This window comes from Balaenoptera borealis (assembly GCF_965194805.1).
Source record: "Balaenoptera borealis genome assembly, contig: HAP1_SCAFFOLD_1990, whole genome shotgun sequence".
In the NCBI taxonomy this organism is placed as follows: Eukaryota; Metazoa; Chordata; class Mammalia; order Artiodactyla; family Balaenopteridae; genus Balaenoptera; species Balaenoptera borealis.
The window spans coordinates 33,648-49,829 of NW_028122273.1; the positions used below are offsets into that span (position 1 = coordinate 33,648).

General features: G+C 46.9%; 1 protein-coding gene across 1 annotated transcript in view; it reads left to right on the forward strand.

Moving 5' to 3' along the window:
* Positions 1-16,182, forward strand: part of LOC309622283 (uncharacterized protein) — a gene marked incomplete at its 5' end in the record, with an annotated part of 61,128 nt that overhangs the window by 28,818 nt on the left and 16,128 nt on the right. The window contains one exon of the mRNA XM_082409405.1: positions 9,184-9,321. Coding sequence (XP_082265531.1) covers positions 9,184-9,321 — 138 coding nt within the window. The remainder of the gene's footprint in view (positions 1-9,183; positions 9,322-16,182) is intronic.

The following is a 16,182-nucleotide window of genomic DNA, read 5'->3' on the forward strand; positions in this document are numbered from 1 at the left end:
TAGGCTCAGAGGCTTTCTGTTTGTTCTTCCTGGGTTGATCAGAGGGAACCTTTATGACACTTGGCTTTTCCTGCACCTGATTCACCTTAATGGCTCTGGTGTCTTTAGCTTTGATCACGTTGGGACCTTGGGATTGATCAAGATCTTTCAAAGGATTAAAGAGCTGGGGAAGGTGAATATCCTCCGCCAGTGTAGTAATGTCTGCAAGACCACTGCTAGGTTCAATCCCATTTTCAAGTGTCCCTAGGTCCTGACGACTCCGGCTGTTCTCTCCCAGATCAGCATTTTCAGAACCAGGCTGCTCCTCTTGGCTGAGGGGATCGGTGCAGGCCAGCGGCTGGTGAATATCAGGGATTCCTAAAGGGAGTAGTGGAGGATCTTGGTTCTCTGTTGGGATCTGGTAGGCATCCAGAGGCTTTGAAAGCTTGGTTTTGATATCATCCACGTGCTTACTCTCTATTTGTCCCTGGCTTGGAGCTGGAGGCAGGGCCAGGAGACGCCTGGCACTCTGGACTGGAGCTGTCACTGAAATGTCCCCAAGTTCAGATGGTGGGTTACTCTCAAGTATGTGGCTGTTTCTGCTACTGCAGGACTTGGGGAGTTCTTGACTTTGTGTCACACAAAACGTCTGGCTTGGAGGTTGCAATCCCAGGGAATTTTTCATCACCAGGGGGGAGGTCTCCATCCCTACAAAGGGATCAAGGGAGAAGTCAGTCCCTGGTAAGTGAGATGCTCCCCCTAAACACCAACACAGCAGTCGTGTACCTTTCAAGGGGTTCAGGGGCAAGATGGGCAAGGCATTTCTACTAACTCTTCTTAAGGATCATGGACAGTGCCCTATGCTACGAGGTAAGCGGTGACTGTTGTAATTCTTACTGGTGAGCCTTTCCTGTCGCTGATTCTCGGCTCGCTTTGTATTTCATAGGACTGTTATAAGTCCAATACAAAATGAGTCTTATTTTTAAAAACCTGAAATGTTTTACAAAGCCTAGCATTCTCATATAGGGTCCTTTCCATTCTCCCCACTTTCCCGAGAGGCCAAGAACACGTCACACCATGAACTAGGAGAGGGGGTAGAGCCCTTGCTGATGAAATACATCAACAAAGACAGAGTCTTAGCCTGCTTGCTCTCTGGACAGGATCTCGGACCACAAGGTCTTCAATCCTGGTATAAATGAAGGAAGTGAGGACAGTTCAACTGGCACTCTCATAACAAGAGTTCTGAAACACCTTCCGAAGAGACTATAGCAGTAGATGAGGGAAGGGAGTGCTACAGTGTGGCAGTACAGGGGGAACGATCGGCTACAGCAGTGAAAAGTGTGGTACCGATTGGTGTGCTCTCGGGGTTCTTGTACATGTAGCATAGATGACCTCTACAGTGGCCCTCCCACCTTCCCACCTGCATTAGGTGTTCTTTTTTTTGTAATTTATGTTTATGTATTTATTTACTGTTTGAACTTATTTATTCTACGTATTTATTTTTTTGGCTGCACTGGGTCTCTCATTGCTGTGCACGGGCTTTCTCTAGTTGGCGGCTAGCGGGGGCTACTCTTGGTTGCGGTGTGCGGGCTTCTCATCGCGGTGGCTTCTCTTTGTTGCGGAGCATGGGCTGTAGGCACGTGGGCTTCGGTAGTTGAGGCTCACGGGCTCTAGAATGCAGGCTCCGTCGTTGTGGCACATGCGCTTAGTTGCTGCACGGCATGTGGGATCTTCGCAGACCAGGGCTCGAACCCGTGTCCCCCGCATTGCATTGGCAGGCGGATTCTTAACCACGGCGCCACCAGGGAAGCCCTAGGTGTTCTCATAGAGAGTCTAAAAACAGAGGGCACTGAGCGAAGGTAGTGGTTATTAAAGGCTCAGGATCTAAATTCTACCTGCCTCTACACCCCTTCCCAGCTGTCGATTTGACCCCATTTTTGAGTGCCGACCTCATTCTTCAACTTTCTCTGGCGTTTGTTATACTCACCTTGAAAACTTGTTTCTGTGATGCGTTGAGCAGACACAGGGTGGCAGACTGCAGAGGTGGAAGCTGGTGGTCGGATATTTGTGGGCTGAATCTCCTTCAGTCCCATTCCCATTTCTGGTTGCCCAGAGGCCCGACTTCCTGTGTATGACGCCGAGCCGTAGGATTGCGGGCAGGAGCCAAGTTCTCCATACAGTAAAGACCCCAGTGTGCCTTGGTGATAGTAATATACCTGGCTTCCTTCCTGGCAGGGAAGTGGCAGGCGGCTCTGCCCCTGATTTGGAATCTGAGATGGTGTTCCCTGAGCAAGGCTGGCAGAAAGCGATGGATGTAGAGGGACCATGTTCTTGGCGTCTGAAGTTTTATCATACTGGGCTGCCAGAAACATGGAGGAGGCAGCTGTGTGGCGGTCAGTGAGTGCCAGAGTAAAGTCTCCGAGTGAAGAAGAATTCTTTTCAGTGCTTGCTGTGATGTCCCACTCAAGAACACCTGGATAGGAAGCAGCTGAAGTGGAGATCTGGCTGTGGTCAGTAACTCCAGATAACATAGTCGTGCTAGAATGTTGGTAAAGGTAGGCACTACCCATGAGTGTCTGGAAAGGGGTACCGGTAGCCGATGCCGAACTGACGGCAGGGGCAGAGACTCTGGAGAAGTTGCAGACACTTCGTGTTAGGGAAGTTGCATTGCTCACCACAGGAGGAGAATGCTGCAGAGAATTTAGAGTTCCAAGTAGAGATGGATGTTGGAAATTTTCTGTAAGAACAAGAGGGTCATGAAAAACTCAGGGAGGTTGAGAAATTCTCACTACGTTTGAGGAACGGCATCATCTGAAGGTTCTTGCTATCAGGACACCTCTACTATCACTACTTCCTGAGAAACCCAAAATCAGACAGTTAATGATGGCTGTAAGGACTGAGCAGTTTTCCACTCTTCTCTATTAACTGCCTGTGCTCCCATCTTGGGCACAGACGGGCAGAAGAGCCAAGTGGTGTGGTTCAGAGATTGTTCTCTAGGCTGGAAGCAACCTTCTCCCTGCCCTGTCTTTCCCTTCAGCCTGCACTCGTATTGACTTCTATGCTATTTCCTAGACTGGAAGCATTTTAGAACTAGGAGGCCCTTAGAGAACTTCGATGTTCTCAGTCTCATTTCGTGAGTAAGGAAACTGAGGCTCAGAGAGGTCGGGTTGACTTGTTCAAGTTCTCTCATTATGTTAGTATCATTACCAGGTTTCAGAACCTAAGTATCCTGACTTCCTTGCCAGGACTCCACTCTGAGCATGATACTGCCAGAAAGCAGGAGAAATAGAACTTATAATATAGGCATTTTTTTTGTCCATTAGAAAACAGTACGGCTATTACCATGGTCGTCTTCAGTGTCTCCCTTTGCTTGTGCAGTTCCCACGCTATTACCTAGAGGTGACGTACAGCTCAGTCCAACTGGTGAATTGAAAGAGTCATTTTTGCCCTCTTCAAGCCTGGTTTCTCATCCTACCTCAAAATGATTACCCGAAAGTGGATTTCTTAAGTGCTTTTGGAAAGGGAAAAGTTATCTGATTACTTCAGATTCCTCACCTATAAAGTGGTTATAACACCACCACCAATAATAATAGCAGTAATAATTAATAGATGAATAAGCTGATCTATTGCGTATGATTTATATGGAGGAAGATACAATAAGTTCTAGAAAGACAAAGAAAAATCATGACAAGCATATTACGTTAACGAAAAAGAAATCCATAGATATTAATGAAAACTGAGGTATGTGGCAAGTATCGAAGCCTAATGAATTTACTAACAAATGGCATTCTGTACTATCCATGCAATATTATGAAAGTGAATTTTGCCCACTCTATTTTAGTGAATACTATTAACCAGAAGACACGATGGAGGTGATAGAGGTGAATGAATTCCTAGCCAATGCATACAGACAGAGAAGGTATGTCAGTAAAAAATGCATAACAAGCAACAGAATGCAATAAATGTGCATGTATAGGTAGCCACAACACATATAGACAAGTATTTCAATGAAAACCGGTACGAAGCAGACAGCAAAATAATAAGTGTAAAAGAGTTTCATTATTGTGCTCCTTCATATTTTTACCCAGCAAGTAAGAGGTATTAAGCCTAGGAGAAATATATATTTCAATGAATATAGCTTATATAATAAGCAGAAAGGAAGCTTAAAATGTATCAGGAAGGTTTTTGGATTTATCCTAGAACTTAGATTAGAATCATCTTCAGCATCCAAGAAGATGGCATCCCAAAACCTCAAAAAACCATCATGCCTAGAATCCAATTAAAAAAGATTTTCAAATGTAAGAAAATCCACAGGACTCCACAATATGGTTTTCGATAAACGTGGATGTTTGTTTGTTTTGTTTCTTTGGCCGCGCCGCGTGGCCCTGGCCGTGAAAGCACCGAGTCCTAAGCACTGGACCGCCAGGGAATTCCCTAAGTGGGGGGGGGAATTAGAGATGTGGGGCTTGACTTTTTCTTCTTCTTCTTCGGTAGCTAAGCTCTACAAGCGAACGATGGCTGTTGATCAATGTGCTCTCTGTGTTAGGAAGGAAATAACTGTAAAAATGAAAAGCAGCCTTGCCTTAGAACCTACATATCACACCAAGGAAAATAGTCCTTCTGATTCAATTTAGAAGATATCACTTAAAATGTTGAATTGGTGAAATGTCTACCTAGTTTAAAAATTAGAAAGAATAAAACACTGAAAAGCAGCCCCCTAGATAACCACTGTGGTTGCTTGTTTATAGGAGGCATCATTTCTAAAACGTATTTCTAAAATGTTTATATTCAAAACTGTCAAGTGGCCAACTGTATTCAGAGAGGCAATAAAAGAAAGAAAACGGAGTATGACTTTTCTGATAAGCTGCCTTTCCTGGTGATCCCCTGTTCTGGCCTTACTTTCCTTCTTAGTCTGTTAATGTAAGGGTTTGCTACCATCAACTTGGTTTTGCCCTGCTCTGAGCAGGTTTCCCTCTGTGCTGTTTCTGCTTTAATTGAAAATCTTTGGTTCCCATCAGCATTCCATTGCAAACTCCGTTTTTCTTGAGAGCTCCTCTATGCTTTCCCTCTTCATTCTTACATTTTCTCCCATCTCTTGGTGCCTGTTGGCCTGTGCTAATGAAAACCATCCTAAACTTCCTTACGCTCGACTCTGTGCCTCCCTGTAGAGCCCAGTACTCTCCATCCTCTCTCCCTATTCTCTCTTTTCAACTAGTCGAAATCCTAGTGGAGGGAGACCATTAGAGATGAAACATCTTGGTATATATTGCTAGTTTTCTATGTCCCCTGGCTTTTCTATGTTTCTGTTGAAACACTCTTGAGAAGTGTCTGATTTCGTTTTCTACATGGGTACCCTTTAAGGCTCAATACTGGAAAAGAAGGGGATCAGAGTGATCAACCCAACGTGGTATCCTAACGTAACAGTTAAGGAAAGCAACAGGCTTTGTGAGACAGCCAGTGATTTGTCCAAAGTCACACAGATAGTAAACGTCAAAGTCAAAAGTGAAATTAGGTCTCCAGACGTGTAGTTCAATACTTTCCCTCATTATTCCATGCTATTTTGAATCTCCTACTCAATTTAGGGGCAAAAGAATCGAACGCAAAACTTTCCAAAGTTTCTTTTCTTACCTGACATGGTCAGAGAAGAGGAAGCATCCACTGCAGGTACCAGGGATGAGGAGACAACACTAGAGGATGTCCGAGTGGCTGCAGCTGAACGGCGCACGTGTCCAGTACAGAGGTCACTGGTTACTGGTCCAAACAGCTCCACGGAAACCCCAAGACTCTACCAAGTGGTAGTAGGTTTGGTAGGAGAGTGATGTCACAAAGCAGGCAGTTGAAAGGTATGAGAGAGCCAATAGGGAGGTCCGATCCCCAACAGGAAGGCGGGCTTGGGTGAAGAGAGTGTAGGAGAGCTAAAACAACACCTGAGTTTCTGAGCTCTGGGGAGGAAATCCTAGAAGACAGATTTACCTCCCCCAGGCTCTTCCATTAGGGAAATCATTGCCACATTTCTTACAGACGTTCATTAATACACTGAACTAAGAGTTACTTATATTCTACAGAGTATTCTATTTTATGTATCATATACTTAGAGCTATATAGATCTTCTTTAATTAATAATCCTTAGGAAGGAAAGAGCCATCTAGTTTGAACTATTACAGTTGTTCTGAAATCATATGTGTCTAATGAGTGAACTGATAGCAGCTTTTAAGGAGCCAAAGTAGGGATTAAGAAGCTCTCTTTGTAACTTGGTTCAAGAGTAGGGTGAAGTTTGTTGAGTGTACCTTGTGGAGAATGTTGTGGTCCAAGGCTCTTCTCTTTTAGTTTCTTCTCCTTGACTCCTACCTTCCTTGGGCTGGGCTAGGCTGGGGGCCAGGTTGGACTTGCGACTTAACATTTCTCTTCCGCTTTCTCTTTTTTTTTTTTCTTCCATTATGGGCATTGCTTCGAGGACAAGCCTTGATCTTGCATTGGACGTTACTTCCTGTCAACTTCCAGCAGCAGGAGTCTTCTTTTCAGTGCTTGATGCTTCACGAAATAGACTCTGCCCGTTGGCAGCAAATACCAGAGAGCTAGGAGACAGAGCTGGTTGCAGACCTTTCCTCTTCCAGCCTTTGGTTGCAATTGTTTGGCCCATAATTTGCTAGCTCTAGTTCCTTGGGCCACACAGGTATCCTGCCATCTCCAGCTCTTGTTATATGTGAGAGACATTCTGAACACTGTCCCTTTTTCTTTGCACAGAAGTATATACAGTGTGGCAGTTACTGTAATCTCCTCCGCCTTGCAAACAGCCACTCTAGAATCTTGGACCTCTAGGACTCTCTGTCTTGCATGCTTGGGGGCAAGGCCAAGCAAAATGAAGAGGAGAATAATTAGAGAAAGAGGAGGACGTTGGTGGAGAATTGGGAGCAGGTAAGGTGAAAGGGCACAGGAGAAAAGAGATGCATGTAGACTTTTTGGTTTCTGTGGGAAACAGGTTGACACACTTGGGCCTCATTTGGTATTAACAGAACAGAGAGTTAAAGATCTAAGTAGCTAGATAGTGTGCAGCAACTGCCATGAAGTCTGTACACTGAAGAGAAGAGTCTCACATCTAGTTTTCATTTTGTTTTATGTCATAGTACCTTATTTATAGCATTCACTGGTGTGTTTGTAGAATACAGATGTTTTCAAATGCTCTGGTTTTGTCTACATGGTTATCTCCTTGTCCTGTTTGTAAGGAATCCAACATTGTAAGACATATTGCATGTTTTTCTCTTGACGATTGTTGACCTTGAAGCGTCATGAACTAACTTGAGCTGTTGGATTCTGTGGAGAAACGTTCAAAAGGGTCTGTGAAAAAGGCACTGTGGTGAGTCGCATTATGCACCCGAGCGTAAGGAGCAAGATATCTGCCACCAGCCCAGCTTGGCCTGGATTGCCTCTGTTTTAGTTCCCCTGGTTAGTGCTTTTCTCCCTAACCACTCTTGTGACTGTGATAATGTGAGTAAGGGCGGAGTTGCTAATGATCTATGTGTGAGGTAAGCTGGTTTGAGGGAGGAAATCTATGGACCTAGTCATTTTCCTTGGTGGTAAGCTTTCAGGGGTGCAGAGATGGATCTTCCTGGGGCCTTTTCTGGTCCCAGGAAGATATCGCATAGATGGGACCTCCCAAGACACACATTGAATCTTTAGGCCTGTTTTTCCTATTATGAGGTACGAACGAGTTTCTTCACTGATGGGGATGATGCTTATCTGAGAAGAAATTGTGAAAGGTGGTGTAGTGTAGAGGTGTGGCTTAAGCTTTTAAGTTTTCCTCCAGGTTTTTCCCCTAAGCTTCCTACTTCGGACGGCCTACTTACATGATACTAGTAGGTGATGTCCGGCTAACAACTTCCTAAATATACCTGCAAGCCAGATCAGTGTCTCTTTTCTCTGTATTCCCATGGAAATCAAGAGTCCCGCCGAATTTTCCATCGAAACAGTTGATTTGTGTTGTCTCTAGGAATTCTAAAGGGCGTACCGTTGCTTCCTAACCGGTGTCATTTGGGAGATCCGCCTCTGTACGTTCAAATGATTAATTTTGAGACTTTGCTCATGTGTGCAGTAAACCCTTGAATTCCCTAAGACCTTCCTTTCCTCCATCTCCTACCCCATTAAGCCCGCTTCAGTTCATCTCCTGAATTTCTTTGGAATCTGTCAGCCAGCTCTTCCTCAACTTCCTAATACTGAACTTGCCTGTCTGTTGCGATTAGGTCCTAACTGGTGTCCATATATCTTGTTTCCTTCCAATCCACTCTTCACACAAGAAACCTTCAAAGCAAGTTGGAACGTTGCTCATAAACATCGCTCACAAGCATTGTTTTGAGAATAGAAAACACACTGTTGGCCTTTAAGACTCTGCGTGGTCTAGAATCCTCTCTGCTTCTCTAGCCCCATCTTGTGCCACTTTTGCCCTCACTTTCTATGCTTCAGATACACTGAATTAACCTTAGTTCTCACTCATCTGACAGAAGTCAGTTCAGATACTATTTTTCACTGTGATTCCTAGCATTAAGGAATTTGATTATCAGGTTTTGTATGAGGACTATTTCATCAGGGGTACAGAAGTTCTGGCCATCTCTGGTTTTGGATATCCCTTATTTGTTGAGACCTTTGCGTTGTTTGGTTGCCTTTTGTCTGTTTTCCAGATGGGAAAACAGGAACAAGGGAAGTATAGGTTATTACTAGGTGGGGTTGAACAAGTGGAGCAGCAAACTGCAAAGCAGAAAGAAGAGGGACGTACTATAGAGGGATATGACTTCCATTCTCAAGGCGCCTGCATCCTGTGCAGGGAGACAGCCTAACATAAAATGTGCCTAACAACAAATATATTGACTTCTTACTAAAAATCTCCAGTTCATAGAACCGAGGGGTTTGTACCTTCTCCTTTAAAAGTGATAGTCCTGGGACTTCCCCGGTGGTCCCGTGGTGAAGACTCTGCGCTTCCAATGCAGCAGGCGTGGGTTCAATCCCTGGTTGGGGAGCTAAGATCCCACATGCTGCGCAGCCAAAGAAATTTTTGTCGAACGTTATACTCCTGTATTGTTGGCTTTAGTGGTTTAGATTTTGTTGTACTGTTAAGAAGATTTCAGTTTATTTACCGGGAACAAACAACACATAATGTAAAAATAGTTTCCCAGAAACGATTTCCATCATTCTCTTCCTCCCTTTCTCCCGCAGACTGGTGTTTCACCTTGACAAGTTCTCTGTCATTCCATAGGAAAGCTGTCTGGCTTGGAGGTTGCAATCCCAGGGAATTTTTCATCAGCGGGGAAGTCTCCATCACTACAGAGGAATCAAGGGAGAAGTCAGTCCCTGGTAAGTGAGATGCTCCCCCTAAACACCAACACAGCAGTCGTGTACCTTTCAAGGGGTTCAGGGGCAAGATGGGCAAGGCATTTCTACTAACTCTTCTTAAGGATCACGGACAGTGCCCTATGCTACGAGGTAAGCGGTGACTGCTGTAGTTCTTACTGGTGATCCTTTCCTGTCACTGATTCTCGGCTTTCTTTGTATTTCATAGGACTGTTGTCAGTCCAATACAAAATGAGTCTTATTTTTAAAAACCTGAAATGTTTTACAGAGCCTAGCATTCTCATATAGGGTCCTTTCCATTCTCCCCACTTTCCCGAGAGGCCAAGAACACTTCACACCATGAACTAGGAGAGGGGGTAGAGCCCTTTCTGATGAAATACATCAACAAAGACAGAGCCTTAGCCTGCTTGCTCTCTGGACAGCATCTCGGACCACAAGGTCTTCAATCCTGGTATAAATGAAGGAAGTGAGGACAGTTCAACTGGCACTCTCATAACAAGAGTTCGGAAACACCTTCCGAAGAGACTATAGCAGTAGATGAGGGAAGGGAGTGCTACAGTGTGGCAGTACAGGGGGAATGATCGGCTACAGCAGTGAAAAGTGTGGTACCGATTGGTGTGCTCTCGGGGTTCTTGTACATGTAGCATAGATGACCTCTACGGTGGCCCTCCCACCTTCCCACCTGCATTAGGTGTTCTTTTTTTTTGTAATTTATGTTTATGTATTTATTTACTGTTTGAACTTATTTATTCTACGTATTTATGTTTTTGGCTGCACTGGGTCTCTCATTGCTGTGCACGGGCTTTCTCTAGTTGGCGGCTAGCGGGGGCTACTCTCGGTTGCGGTGTGCGGGCATCTCATCGCGGTGGCTTCTCTTGTTGCGGAGCATGGGCTGTAGGCACGTGGGCTTCGGTAGTTGAGGCTCACGGGCTCTAGAATGCAGGCTCCGTCGTCGTGGCACATGCGCTTAGTTGCTGCACGGCATGTGGGATCTTCGCAGACCAGGGCTCGAACCCGTGTCCCCTGCATTGGCAGGCGCCACCAGGGAAGCCCTAGGTGTTCTCATATAGAGTCTAAAAACAGAGAGCACTGAGAGAAGGTAGTGGTTATTAAAGGCTCAGGATCTAAATTCTACCTGTCTCTACACCCCTTCCCAGCTGTCGATTTGACCCCATTTTTGAATGCTGACCTCATTGTTCAACTTTTCTCTGCCGTCTGTATACTCACCTTGAAAACTTGTTTCTGTGATGCGTTGAGCAGACACAGGGTGGCAGACTGCAGAGGTGGAAGCTGGTGGTCGGATATTTGTGGGCTGAATCTCCTTCAGTCCCATTCCCATTTCTGGTTGCCCAGAGGCCCTACTTCCTGTGTGTGACGCCGAGCCGTAGGATTGCGGGCAGGAGCCAAGTTCTCCATACAGTAAAGACCCCAGTGTGCCTTGGTTACAGTAATATACCTGGCTTCCTTCCTGGCAGGGAAGTGACAGGCGGCTATGCCCCTGCTTTGTTCGTGGGCCTCCTGATCCAGCAGTTCCCTTGGCTCTGCCCCTGTCGTCAGCTGCCCCTAGGATAACTCTGAGCCCTAGCCACTTCTCTGGTAGATTTCCCTATTCCCCCACTACAGTCACACCTGAATAAGGCAACTCAGACCTTTCAGAGATGTGTCCTGAACCTCTTGTTTTCTGAAATACCTATCTGGTGGTTGTGAGACTTAAGGCCAGCGTCCCCGAGAGACTTTTTCTATTTCTCCTAGTAAACCTAGACTCATCTTCTGTCACCTTCAACTCTACTCCAATTGTGTTCTTTCAACCCAGACCTCTGACCCTGCTTTTTACTTCTGCCATTTCATCCTCGCTCCTGCTTCCTTTCCTAAATCCATACGTCTCTTTTGGCCTTCCTAGCCCTGGGCCAAGTTCCTTCCTCTTTGCTCAGTTTTTACCCCTTTCCTTCATTCTCCCATCCAACTTTCAGTCCTTCCTTTCTCACGCCCCAGTTAGCAGCATCTGAAAATTCGAAAGGTTTGTTACTCGTCTATTAATTGTATTCCATTTACTTATTCAGTTCTATACCTGTCTTACCTGTGTATGGAAGAACAGCTGGTAGCCAAGGTGGCACCAAGAATCCTAGCAGCTCTCACTTGACGTATCCGTAGTAGTCGGCAATTTCCATTTCGTTTTCCCTCTCGGTGAAAAATTGCAGCTTGCCCGAAGAGGTGTATCTGGCAGCATTCTCCCGTTGTTGTTGAGCCCGCCTCTTCATGGCCTCTCGCTCTGGCCTCTGCTCTTGTTCGATGGGCTTTGACATGACTGGCTCAGGCACGTTGGGTTCCCTCCATGGAACTCGTTGCTTGCTGAAGTCTTGGAGTAGAAAGTGGGTTTGGAGCTTGGGTGGGGACTGGCGCTTATTCACAGCAGGGGGAACAGGCTCCCGCTGGAGAGGAGCGCCAGATGAAGTTTTGGAGGGTGCAGGCCTAGGAGCAGCAGACTGAGGGACACGAGGCTGGGTATGGTTGGGCCAAGCCGGTTGGGTTGGGTTGGTCACAGTTGGCTGAGCTGGTTTGGCGGGGCCTGGCAAAGAGGCAGGAGCTGGCTGGGATGAATTGGCTGCAGCAGGTTGAGCTGAGTCAGTAGAACCAGGCTGGGCACGGTAAGCCCCAGCAGGCCGATGTGAGGCCAGAGACTGTGGCCTCCGAGGAGCGGGTCGAGCTTGAGGCTTGTCCCAGGCAGAAAAAGGCAGAGGTATCAACTTGACCTTCCCAGGAGGAGGCCGCTCATACTGGGCTGGAGACGGACACTCTGTTTCAGCACTGCTGTCTGGTTTCTGGGCTTGGACTTGCGTTTTCTCAGGACCCTTCCCCTCACGTGGGGTATGCCGCCATGGCTGGATAGCTGGGGGTGGCTGGGGGTCTTTGGGGTTGCTTGACTTTCCCAAGAGCCGACAGGAAGAGAGCCCAGTTTTCGTCTCATTCTTCTTCCCCAGCGCATGAAGAACCTTCACAGACTCCAGCATGCGCACGCCAAGGGAGGTTCGAGGCTTTTGAAAGCTCTGTTGGAGAAGCTCAGTTTGGTGTTCCTTTCGCTTCGTGTGGGGGATTGCTGGCTTCTCTTCTGCCTTGACTTTGTTCCCTGACTGCTTGTTCTCCTCAGCCTTGTTTCTCCCTCTGGTCCTTTTGGTCTTTTCCTGCCCGTGGCTCTTAGTTTTGCTGATCTTTCTGGATGCAGCTTTCTGAGGTTTGCCTTGAGAGTGCTTGGCCGTGTTCACAGGAGCCCTGTCACTGACTGCAGCGTGGCATGTAACCACTTCTCCCCCTAACGGGCACTCTGGATTCTTTGGCTGGATTTTGGCCTTGGGAGCGCCACTGATAGGCTCAGAGGCTTTCTGTTTGTTCTTCCTGGGTTGATCAGAGGGAACCTTTATGACACTTGGCTTTTCCTGCACCTGATTCACCTTAATGGCTCTGGTGTCTTTAGCTTTGATCACGTTGGGACCTTGGGATTGATCAAGATCTTTCAAAGGATTAAAGAGCTGGGGAAGGTGAATATCCTCCGCCAGTGTAGTAATGTCTGCAAGACCACTGCTAGGTTCAATCCCATTTTCAAGTGTCCCTAGGTCCTGACGACTCCGGCTGTTCTCTCCCAGATCAGCATTTTCAGAACCAGGCTGCTCCTCTTGGCTGAGGGGATCGGTGCAGGCCAGCGGCTGGTGAATATCAGGGATTCCTAAAGGGAGTAGTGGAGGATCTTGGTTCTCTGTTGGGATCTGGTAGGCATCCAGAGGCTTTGAAAGCTTGGTTTTGATATCATCCACGTGCTTACTCTCTATTTGTCCCTGGCTTGGAGCTGGAGGCAGGGCCAGGAGACGCCTGGCACTCTGGACTGGAGCTGTCACTGAAATGTCCCCAAGTTCAGATGGTGGGTTACTCTCAAGTATGTGGCTGTTTCTGCTACTGCAGGACTTGGGGAGTTCTTGACTTTGTGTCACACAAAACGTCTGGCTTGGAGGTTGCAATCCCAGGGAATTTTTCATCACCAGGGGGGAGGTCTCCATCCCTACAAAGGGATCAAGGGAGAAGTCAGTCCCTGGTAAGTGAGATGCTCCCCCTAAACACCAACACAGCAGTCGTGTACCTTTCAAGGGGTTCAGGGGCAAGATGGGCAAGGCATTTCTACTAACTCTTCTTAAGGATCATGGACAGTGCCCTATGCTACGAGGTAAGCGGTGACTGTTGTAATTCTTACTGGTGAGCCTTTCCTGTCGCTGATTCTCGGCTCGCTTTGTATTTCATAGGACTGTTATAAGTCCAATACAAAATGAGTCTTATTTTTAAAAACCTGAAATGTTTTACAAAGCCTAGCATTCTCATATAGGGTCCTTTCCATTCTCCCCACTTTCCCGAGAGGCCAAGAACACGTCACACCATGAACTAGGAGAGGGGGTAGAGCCCTTGCTGATGAAATACATCAACAAAGACAGAGTCTTAGCCTGCTTGCTCTCTGGACAGGATCTCGGACCACAAGGTCTTCAATCCTGGTATAAATGAAGGAAGTGAGGACAGTTCAACTGGCACTCTCATAACAAGAGTTCTGAAACACCTTCCGAAGAGACTATAGCAGTAGATGAGGGAAGGGAGTGCTACAGTGTGGCAGTACAGGGGGAACGATCGGCTACAGCAGTGAAAAGTGTGGTACCGATTGGTGTGCTCTCGGGGTTCTTGTACATGTAGCATAGATGACCTCTACAGTGGCCCTCCCACCTTCCCACCTGCATTAGGTGTTCTTTTTTTTGTAATTTATGTTTATGTATTTATTTACTGTTTGAACTTATTTATTCTACGTATTTATTTTTTTGGCTGCACTGGGTCTCTCATTGCTGTGCACGGGCTTTCTCTAGTTGGCGGCTAGCGGGGGCTACTCTTGGTTGCGGTGTGCGGGCTTCTCATCGCGGTGGCTTCTCTTTGTTGCGGAGCATGGGCTGTAGGCACGTGGGCTTCGGTAGTTGAGGCTCACGGGCTCTAGAATGCAGGCTCCGTCGTTGTGGCACATGCGCTTAGTTGCTGCACGGCATGTGGGATCTTCGCAGACCAGGGCTCGAACCCGTGTCCCCCGCATTGCATTGGCAGGCGGATTCTTAACCACGGCGCCACCAGGGAAGCCCTAGGTGTTCTCATAGAGAGTCTAAAAACAGAGGGCACTGAGCGAAGGTAGTGGTTATTAAAGGCTCAGGATCTAAATTCTACCTGCCTCTACACCCCTTCCCAGCTGTCGATTTGACCCCATTTTTGAGTGCCGACCTCATTCTTCAACTTTCTCTGGCGTTTGTTATACTCACCTTGAAAACTTGTTTCTGTGATGCGTTGAGCAGACACAGGGTGGCAGACTGCAGAGGTGGAAGCTGGTGGTCGGATATTTGTGGGCTGAATCTCCTTCAGTCCCATTCCCATTTCTGGTTGCCCAGAGGCCCGACTTCCTGTGTATGACGCCGAGCCGTAGGATTGCGGGCAGGAGCCAAGTTCTCCATACAGTAAAGACCCCAGTGTGCCTTGGTGATAGTAATATACCTGGCTTCCTTCCTGGCAGGGAAGTGGCAGGCGGCTCTGCCCCTGATTTGGAATCTGAGATGGTGTTCCCTGAGCAAGGCTGGCAGAAAGCGATGGATGTAGAGGGACCATGTTCTTGGCGTCTGAAGTTTTATCATACTGGGCTGCCAGAAACATGGAGGAGGCAGCTGTGTGGCGGTCAGTGAGTGCCAGAGTAAAGTCTCCGAGTGAAGAAGAATTCTTTTCAGTGCTTGCTGTGATGTCCCACTCAAGAACACCTGGATAGGAAGCAGCTGAAGTGGAGATCTGGCTGTGGTCAGTAACTCCAGATAACATAGTCGTGCTAGAATGTTGGTAAAGGTAGGCACTACCCATGAGTGTCTGGAAAGGGGTACCGGTAGCCGATGCCGAACTGACGGCAGGGGCAGAGACTCTGGAGAAGTTGCAGACACTTCGTGTTAGGGAAGTTGCATTGCTCACCACAGGAGGAGAATGCTGCAGAGAATTTAGAGTTCCAAGTAGAGATGGATGTTGGAAATTTTCTGTAAGAACAAGAGGGTCATGAAAAACTCAGGGAGGTTGAGAAATTCTCACTACGTTTGAGGAACGGCATCATCTGAAGGTTCTTGCTATCAGGACACCTCTACTATCACTACTTCCTGAGAAACCCAAAATCAGACAGTTAATGATGGCTGTAAGGACTGAGCAGTTTTCCACTCTTCTCTATTAACTGCCTGTGCTCCCATCTTGGGCACAGACGGGCAGAAGAGCCAAGTGGTGTGGTTCAGAGATTGTTCTCTAGGCTGGAAGCAACCTTCTCCCTGCCCTGTCTTTCCCTTCAGCCTGCACTCGTATTGACTTCTATGCTATTTCCTAGACTGGAAGCATTTTAGAACTAGGAGGCCCTTAGAGAACTTCGATGTTCTCAGTCTCATTTCGTGAGTAAGGAAACTGAGGCTCAGAGAGGTCGGGTTGACTTGTTCAAGTTCTCTCATTATGTTAGTATCATTACCAGGTTTCAGAACCTAAGTATCCTGACTTCCTTGCCAGGACTCCACTCTGAGCATGATACTGCCAGAAAGCAGGAGAAATAGAACTTATAATATAGGCATTTTTTTTGTCCATTAGAAAACAGTACGGCTATTACCATGGTCGTCTTCAGTGTCTCCCTTTGCTTGTGCAGTTCCCACGCTATTACCTAGAGGTGACGTACAGCTCAGTCCAACTGGTGAATTGAAAGAGTCATTTTTGCCCTCTTCAAGCCCGGTTTCTCATCCTACCTCAAAATGATTACCCGAAAGTGGATTTCTTAAGTGCTTTTGGAAAGGG